This window comes from Protobothrops mucrosquamatus, unplaced genomic scaffold (assembly GCF_001527695.2).
Source record: "Protobothrops mucrosquamatus isolate PMUCROS unplaced genomic scaffold, P.Mucros_1.0 scaffold_78, whole genome shotgun sequence".
Classification (NCBI taxonomy): Eukaryota; Metazoa; Chordata; class Lepidosauria; order Squamata; family Viperidae; genus Protobothrops; species Protobothrops mucrosquamatus.
Genome location: NW_015386154.1, coordinates 203,132 through 212,888, shown reverse-complemented (window position 1 = coordinate 212,888; position 9,757 = coordinate 203,132). Strand labels below are relative to the sequence as shown.

General features: G+C 39.1%; 1 protein-coding gene across 1 annotated transcript in view; it reads left to right on the top strand.

Moving 5' to 3' along the window:
• The window catches only part of DOCK4 (dedicator of cytokinesis 4), a 246,511-nt gene that overhangs the window by 224,452 nt on the left and 12,302 nt on the right, over positions 1-9,757 (top strand). The window contains exons 33-34 of the mRNA XM_015814036.1: positions 4,579-4,660; positions 4,867-4,976. Of these exons, the coding sequence (XP_015669522.1) occupies positions 4,579-4,660; positions 4,867-4,976 (192 nt within the window). The remainder of the gene's footprint in view (positions 1-4,578; positions 4,661-4,866; positions 4,977-9,757) is intronic.

The window sequence follows — 9,757 nt, the reverse complement described above, 5'->3', positions numbered from 1 at the left end:
GGTTTGTGTGTGTTTTCTTCTGGTAGATGGTGTGTCCTAGGGAGCCATTGGATTTCTTGTAGACTAGGACATCCAGGAAGGGGAGTTGGTTATTAGCTTCTGTTTCCATGGTGAACTGTATTTTGGGGTGTAGGCTGTTGAGGTGTGTGAGGAAGTTGTCCAGTTTTTCTTTCCCATGTGGCCAGATTATGAAGGTGTCCTCTACGTACCTGAGCCAGAGTTTGGGTTTGTGATCAGATTTTTCTAGAGCTTGGGTTTCAAAGTGTTCCATGTAGAGGTTTGCAATGACAGGTGAGAGGGGTGATCCCATGGGTGCTCCTTCTATTTATTTGTATTTTTGTCCGTTATAGATGAAGTATGTGTTGGATAGGCAGTGGTTGGTGAGATCTAGGATGTGCTTGGGGGGGTTATATTGGTTTTGGATAGCTGTCAAGTCCCATTCGTCATCTTCAGGCTGGTGTCTTCAGCTTCGTGCTTCTAGGAGTAGTGTGCGATCGCAGTAGTGTGCGATCGCAGTAGTGTGCGAAGACACCAGCATAATAATCCTACCAGCAGACAAGGGCAACGCCACGGTGGTTATGAGCACATCTGACTACCAAACCAAATTAACCAACCTACTCCAAGACTCCAAGACTCCACGAACACGAAGCCAAACAATAGCAACGAAGCTCACCATCTCAAATCCCCCTGCAACTCAGACTAACCTGAGCACAACAAAGCCCCCACCCAAACAGAACACTCCCCCATCCAATCAGAGCACAGCCAAGCTCCTTAACCAATCAGAACACACCTCCACCCAATCAGAACACAGCCAAGCTCCCACGCAATCAGTTCAAACCCCACTGGCACTTAAAAGGAAGAAAAAGCTGCGATCACACATTACTCCTAGAAGCACGAAGCTGAAAACACCAGCCTGAAGATGACGAATGGGACTTCGTCGAAACGTCGCCAAGACACTTCCAATTTTATGCGGGAGAATAACCAAAGACAGTGTTACCTTCATTTTAGATATCAAAAGGGTTTTGTGGCTCCCAGTGTTTTGTTTTCGGTGGGAAACGGGTCCAAGTGGCTCTTTGAGTGTTTTGGATTGCCTACCCCTGGTTTAGGGGATGTCAGTGTCAGTGTTCTTCTGTTTATAAGGGCTTTGTGTGGTCATGGGTCTTGTGATGGGTTAGGTGTACGTGTGTCAAGTGAAGGTCTTCTGATGAGTCTTGTGAGGGGTCAGGTGTGGGTATGTCAAGTGAGGGTCTTGTAATGGGTGTTGTGACGGATCAGATGTGAGTCATCAGTGGGAGTCTTGTGATGGGTCTTGTGATGGGTAAGTTACATCAGATGAGAGTCATTGGGTGGTGAAGTGCTGATTGGGGAGGACTTGTGTGAGATGGTTGAGGGTTGGTGCTGTTTCTGGTTGGCTGTGCAGTTGATTTGGATTCTGAGGGGTTCATAGGTTGGTTGTAGGTCAATGTGTCTGTTGATGAAATTGCTTGTGGAGTGCCAGGCTTTGATGAACTCAAGAGCATGGCAGGTGGTAGCACGGCCAATGATTTTTGTGTTGCTCCAATTGGTCTGGTGTTGTTTGGTGTTGGTGTGAGTAGAGATTAAGGATTTGGGATTGTGGCATTTGACTGCCAGCCAGTATTCTTGGATCCTTCACCCTCATTTAGACTTATATACTGCTTCATAGTGCTTTACAGCACTCTCTAAATGGTTACAGAGTCAACCAACAATCTGAGTCCTCATTTTACTGACCTCGGAAGGATAGAAGTCAGAGTCAATCTTGAGCCAGTGAGGACTGAACTCCTGGCAGTGAGCTGTATTAGCCTGCAATACTGCATTCTAACCATTGTGCCATTGCGGTTCATAAACTGATATGTGACATTCAGCAACTCTGCCACCAAAAATTTCAAAAGCTCTAACAAACAAAAATATTAGTTTAAAAAAAGGGCAAAAACTCATCTACTAAATAGGATTGCCACTAAAAAAATAGAACAAAACTGTTTGTGGTACCAATGAAGGAGAATATTTGTAGCTCAGGGTTGAAATGAGGGGTCCTTGGTGCTCTCTGACCTTGTTTTCTTGCAGATGTTTCATTATCCTAACTAGGTAACATCATCAGTGCTAGTAAGGAGTGCTGTTTGCTGTCAGTTTATATACTGGTGTCTTGCCTGCTGTGTGGGTGGGGCTGGTCTTGATTGTTGATCTGATTGTTGTTAATGTCTATGTGTCTATTGATGGCTGATTTGTCAGAGTACCAGGCATGATGAAAATTCTTTAATTTCACAAGATATAGACAGATTTAACCATTGTTTCAATTGGGAAAGTATGACAATCCTAGACCAGGTCAAATGCAAAAATGCCAGGGAATTTCTAGAAGCCTGGCACTCTGACAAATCAGCCATCAATAGACACATAGACATTAACAACATCTATAGACTATGCAAAAAAGACAATCAACTAACCCAAAAGAGAAAAAGTCTCCAGCACCTCTCCACCAGTAATCAGCATTCAGATCAGCATAGATCTGAATGGTCAACTTCAGACCAACAATCAAGTAAGCTAAAAACTGCCAAAGAGCCATTAGTAAACAGCCCAACCAAACAATCCCTAAGACTGCGCCCACCCAAACAGACAGGTAAGACACGGAATATAAACCGACAGCAAAGAGCACTCCTTACTAGCACTGATGATATTACCTAGTTAGGGTAATGAGAACATCTGCAAGAAAACAAGCAAGCTCAGAGCACCAAGGACCCCTCACAAAACTCTTTCCACAGATATGGGTGTTAGATTTGGTTCTAACTCTCCCTGGAGTATTAAGTATTTTAAAACTTTAAAATACAATGACATAATATTATTAATGCCAGTTTAAATACAGTTTTCTTTTGATTTTATGAAACCTGACATGTAGTCATAGTCTTGTGTGAATAAGTGATATGTTTCTGTAGTACTGTAATTATTAGACGATTACTTCTTGATATGGGTAAATGTCCATGAAGGTGGAAGAAAACGGTTAAGCTTTATTTATTTTTATACTGCTAAGTGTTGTAACAATAGACCAATTTCCATGTGGCATTTAGATTTTGTTGATATGTAAGGCAAGAATCTCTGGAGACTTAGTGTAGAATTTTGCCCTGAGCTGACAGGCTTAAATTTCTATTTATGTATAAATATGCATCTTTTGAAACAATTTAAAAATGAGTAAGGTGCCGGGATTTTTCAGTGATGTATCAAGGAGAAAAACCAAGTCCAGGTAAGCATATATATCATATATAAGATTATCAGTCAAACAAAAAAAGTGCAAAGTTTTAATATATTAACCCTGGGATTCCTCATTATAGAATTGCATTAAAAATAATTTTCCTATTGTAGTCTGTGTTTTGTGAGATTCATGTGTGCTTCTCTAATGCAGTGGTCCCCAATCTTTGTGGTTTGGCAGCCCAACTGTAGGGGAGAGGGGTACCATGCTGTGTGAGTGGTGGGCTGGTGCGCATGCTGTGTGTACAGCTTGACTCGCATAAGCATCAGGTTGCCGCGCATGTGCATGCACATGCAGCTCGACTGCAAGTGGAGCTGCACATGCATGCGTGTGCCAGCCTGCTATTCGCATGAGTCGAGCTGTGAATGCATGTGTGTGCTGGCCCGTGGCTTGGTTGCGAACAGGCCACAGCCCGGTAGTGGGCCACGGCCTGGGAGTTGGGAATCCCTGCTCTAATGGAACGATTAATCCAGAGCCACTGTGACAACCCCATGGATTTTGAATGTGAACACAAATGTAAACATTTAGTTCTTTTTCATCTAAGCTGGTACTTTTTTTTTTAATTCTTTCAATAAAAATCTGATTAAGCATTATTTGGGATATGTGTCTAACAACAAGGGTGTTTGACTGGCCCTAGTTATGCATACAACAAACAAAGACAAACATTATTCTTGAAGAAACAAAATTCAAATATGTGCAAGTACTCTAAAATGTTGTTTTTATTTTTGGAATTAATATTAATGTACCTTTAGTTTCTCTTGAGTTCTTTCTCAAGAGTATTTCTGTCTTACAATTCCTCCAAAATAAAAGGATGGGGCATTTTTTACCCTACATTTTTAATAGCTAGGAATAGAATATAATTGAAAATAGCAGATAAAATTCTCTTCTGAAAGAGTTACAAAGGAGGAACATTGCTAAAGAATCTTAGAACAAGAGGAAAATATCTTGTTATTTTATAAGATCTACAGTTATTTTATAAATGTTAGCACAATCAATCAATGTTACTAAAGGAAATAAATTAGACAAAATCTGACCTGGTTGTTATGGAATAATCTGAATTGAATTTAGGTTGCAATCATATAAACATGTTCCTCTGTGCCATTTTTCTTATAGGCAATAGACAAGCATCAGGTTGTATTCTCAAACATTTATGTATCACCCAACCATATTGTTGCTTCAAATATTACATTTTCCATGAGCCTAAGAGTTTTTGTATTGAGCTGCTGTCATAATGTACCATATCATTAGTCAGTACATGTTGCTGCTGTTTTTTTCATCATGTTGCATGATACTGACAGTTTGTGGCTTTTATGTATTTCCAGCCAAGCCCATCTACCTCAAGTCTGAGTTCTACTCATTCTGCTTCACCTAATGTGACCAGCTCTGCTCCATCCAGTGCCAGAGGTTAGTGTTTTATTACACAAAGATCCTTATGGAATCTTCCTGGATCAAAACTATACTACTAGGTCTGAATCACATTATATGGAAATTCTATATGGGATATAAGCCTCTGTAAATTCTTTATCCAATATGTGTCTCCCACCAAAATAATCCATCATATTGCAGACTGAAGAATTGCTTTGATTCTCTAAGTTTGTCTTGTATTTCAGGCTCACCTCTGTTATCAGACAAGCTTAAACATTCCAGAGAAAACTCTTGCCTATCTCCAAGGGAGAGGCCCTGTAGTGCTGTTTACCCTAATCCTGCTGAGCTTTCACAGGTAGGCATTACTCAGGGTGCAGTAAAAGAGCTACATTCCTGAAAATGAACTGTTGTGGTAGACAAATGTTTTAGATCATCTTATTGATTCTTATTATTTTAAAGTTCTATAATCTCAATTTATAAGGAGGGTCTGGTCTGATTAGTGCTTGGATGGGAGGCTTCTGGGGCTGTACCATGTTATAGCAGGAACTTAAAACAAAACAAAACCATGTCCATACTGTTGCTAAAACCCTACATGCATATATTCATGAACTTCTAAGGAGTAAACCTTTTTGAATTTATGAATAGAGTAAGTGGTAATTTCAGGAAAATCAGTTTGATCCCGATTGTTGATTGCTATTCAGATCCAGAAAAAATGAAAAACTCTAGGTTGTCTGCTTCTGGCTTACCTATACCAACTTTTGAGCCCTTTCTTTAAGGATATCAGATACAGATGTTGTTTCTTTTGTTAATAAAATCACCTTTTATTTTAAAGTAGGCAAAGACTGTATGAAGTAAGGGCATGAATGGCCATTTTTCACTTACATATCTCATCTCTAAGTAAAGACATTATTTGTATCTAATACATGTTTAAGACCTCTGCAGTTCTTTCCATTTTATCACATAATTAGCAATGTATTTCTGATACTGAGACTTGGATATGATATGATCCACTTCCTCTTGATCTCTGGAATCCTAGGTTGCTTTCTATAAAACTGTCCTTGCAGAGGATCTTAATTTAGAAAAAAATGTGTACTGTTGTTATACCTATTTAAATATCGGCAATTCATTTTTCAAGGAAGAAAATACTGGTTTATAGTTGACTTTGTGGCTTTATCACATGATTACGTATAGTCTTGACATGTTACTATAATAGGCTTTACTCAGTAACAGTTATGTCTTGGCAAATACTAATTCCAAATTCTTCCTGAACTTTTTTAACCATCCTCTGGAGCAGCTAGAATAGGAAATAGCACGGAAAAATCTATGTGGTGGCTTTTAAGACATGCCACACAAAGTACTGTGCCCTTTTTGCTCCCAGCCTGCAAATTCTTTGCCAAGTGAAATGAAGGTTCCATTCTGCAATGTATCACCAAGAGATTCACCAAGAGACCCCGAGGAGCAGGTAGGCCCAGTGGGTGCTCATTCATTCCTCATTCAGCAGGAAAATCTCCCAATGTGTCAACATCTTCAGTAGCCCCCAGCAGGATAAATAATAAAAAATATTTTTCTCATGCAAGCATTGTGAATTAGGCCTTGAACAGTTTGTTTTTGCCTTAATACCTTAAACTAAATCTAAAAGATGAGGATAATTTAGATGAAGTCCCTTTCTTGAAAAACAGCACTTTTGGGTTAACATACAGTAGGGACACTGTCGAAATTGCATATATCTTTGTCAGAGGTGGCATAGATATTGCTTGGAAATATAGTTTTCTTAGAATCCTGACACAAGATCAATGTAGTTATTTCACTGCAGGGAAAAAAAATAGATAAGTCATTCCTATCAGAATGGTAAAATGGTGAGCAAGACTTGGCCACAGATCTGTCCTGTCAGCTTTTTTGTGTTTGGATCGGGAATATATCCATCAAACTCTGTCATTCTTTTCCATGCTAACCTTTTATTGTTGTACTTGCCATGTCACAAAACAAAGATCAAATCATATCACAGCTTTTGTTAAGGATATATATGTAAAATATGGCATCAGCTTTAGTTTCCCAGATGCCATATATTATATTGTGTGACTTAATTATGCTCTGAATTCATGTGCTGGGATGTTATACTATTGAGTATGGTTAATCAGAAAACTATTATTATTGTTGTTGTTGTTGTTGTTGTTCATCACATACAGCCAGATATTTAGACTGGATTTGGCATTTGTATGCACCTATTGAGTCTTTCCAAAGGACTTGGGATAGGCAGATGTGTTGGCTGATAGTGTGACCAACCATAATAATAATAAACTGGCCTATAAGAAATACCAAATGAAGAATAAAAAAGAGAAATGGCCAGTACATTAAAAAAAATAGCAAGCAAAGAGAACAACAAGGCCTGGCAATGGTTAATAGCAGTAAAATTGAAGAAAGAGACAAAGGGGCTAATTCTGACTGCACAAAACAGAATGCACAGAAAACCAGAACTGAGAAACAGCACCAGACAGCAAATGTCATCTCCCCAAACAAGCTGAAGAAACAGTGGACCATCTAGTTAGCACTGCAAGAAGATCATAGGCTGACTACAAACAACAGCACACAATGGTGTGCTGGAATATCTGCAAGAAATATCTCTTGCCTGCAAGCAAGAACTAGTGCAGGGGTAGGCAACCCAAAACACTCAAAGAGCCACTTGGACCCTTTTCCCACTGAAAACAAAACACTGGGAGCTGTAAAACCCTTTTGATATCTAAAATGAAGATAACACTGCATATATCCTTTTTTACCATATATATACTAGCTGTACCCGGCCACGCGTTGCTGTGGCTCAGTCTGGTTAAATTTACGTCCAACAGATGGCACTGTTTTTCAAAAAAAGCATGTTTTTACTTGTCACATGTGTGACATCTATATAATAGTAGGTATATAAAAACACGCGCGTATTTGAATGCAACATTGTGTCAAAATTTCAAAGCAATCGGTGAAGAACTTTCGGAGATTTAAGATTTTGAACAAACGAACATTTACACATATAATCATAAAGGTAAAAAAGGGTATATGCAGTGTTATCTCCATTTTAGATGTCAAAAGGGTCTCTTTCTCTGCCTCTCTCTCTCCCTCTCCCTCTCCCTCTTTCTGCCCTTGGTCTGCCAGTCCTCTTCCCCCAAGAGGACCTCTCTCTCTTTCCTCTCCCTCTCTTTCTTTCTCTCTCTCTCTTTCTCACCCCCTCTCTCTTTCCTCTCCCTCTCTCTCTTTCTTTCTTTCTCTCTCTCTCTCTTTCTCTTTCTTTCTCTCTTTCTCTCCCTTTCTCTCTCTCCCCCCCCTCCCTCTCTCTGATCTTCTGCTCACCTGGCAAGCTGGCTTCAAGCTGTTCTCCAACAAGCTCAGGGGTAGGCAACCTCAGCTCTTTTATGACTCATGGATTTCAACTCCCAGAATTCCTGAGCCAGCATAGCTGGCCTAGCTAGCTCTCTACTGCCCTTCCTGCTTCCTGTTTCCTGCAGAGACGCAGCCAAGGCAGGAGCTCCACCCAGTAAGCTTTTCAGCTCATCGGAGAACACCGTGAGTCCACTCTCTTTTTTTTACACACACACACACACACACACACAACACAAAACACAAACACAAACACACAGAGAGAGAGGAAGAGGGAGAGGGAGAGAGAGAGAGAAGCTCTGTGTCTCTCTCTCTGCAAATGGCAGAGGAGGCTGGGAGCCACAGGGGAAGGCTCAAAGAGCCACATGTGGCTCCGGAGCCACAGATTGCCGACCTGTGAACTAGTGGGACCACAAAACAGGGAAAATAATAGAAAATGAAGAAGTTAAAGTGCTGTAGAACTTTAGGTTTCAAATAGACAAGCATCTGCCACACATCTTAGAATTCAAACAGACAACAATCTCCCAATACAACAACTGGTGGTTTTGGGTTGTTGTTGTTTTTTTTAATTTTTTTAAGTTTATCAGGATATAAAATACAAAATAAAATGAAAACAGTGGGAAATGGAAAAAGGGAAGGAAAATAGTGTAGAATAAAGGGGGGAAAGAAAGAAAATTGTTAATAAGAAAGACAAAAAAGACTGGGAAGTGGATATTGCAATACCTGGAGATGGCAGAAAAGAAAGAATTAGAAAAAAAACACAGCATATAAAGACCTGCAAATAGAAGTAGAACAGCTGTGGCAAAAGAAAGCAAAAGTAGTACCAATAATTGCCTTTGGTGTAATTCCAAAACATCTGGAGCACTATTTGAACAGAACTGGCATTGACAAAAACACCATCAGTCAATTGCAAAAAGCAGCTTCACTTGAAACAGCTTACATCCTGTGACAATACTTTAATATTATTAAACAACATGTACCTATCCCAGGTCCTTGGGAAGGTCTCAATAGGTGGACGAAAATGCCAAATCCAGTCTAAACATCTGGTTGACTGTATGACCATCCATAATTCACGTTTTTAAATGGTAAGATGGCTGAATCATCAAAATCTGTCTTGTGTTTATTCTCTATGCTGAAACCCTGCATGTTTTCTCCTTGTGATGAAATTATGCTTACATTTACTGACTGCATTTTCATGTAGTTGTCACATCTTTTTTTCTCCTTAGTACAGCATGAGTGGTAAATATATTGCTTCTCATAAATATATTGCTTACTTTAGATATCCCACAATTTTACATGTTGATTTGCTTCTACTGTTTTATCACTGACTTCATTTCCTTTGGCTGAGTCCTATATATTTTCTCACTGAAAAGCTGTTACATTATATTCTTTTTTTTTTCAATAAAATTTTTATTATTTTCATCGTAAAAAGAAAACATACAAATACAACACAAATATAATATAAAACCCGCATCCCCCCCCCCGAGACTTCCCAAACCTAATCCCAGGATAATATTCAAATATAAGTAAACAATTAATAATATCTCTAACTCCACAAGGTATATAAGTTCTGGATGAATAAAAGAAATATATACATAAAAAAGAACCAGTTAATTAAAAACCTAAATTATATTCCACTATTCTATGCTTCTTTTGTATATAAACAATCCATCTTCTCCATATAGATAAAAATTGTTCATTTGAGTGGTTCTTCAGATAAGCTGAAATCTTTGCCATTTCAGCAAGATGCGAAACTTTCAATCTCCAATCTTC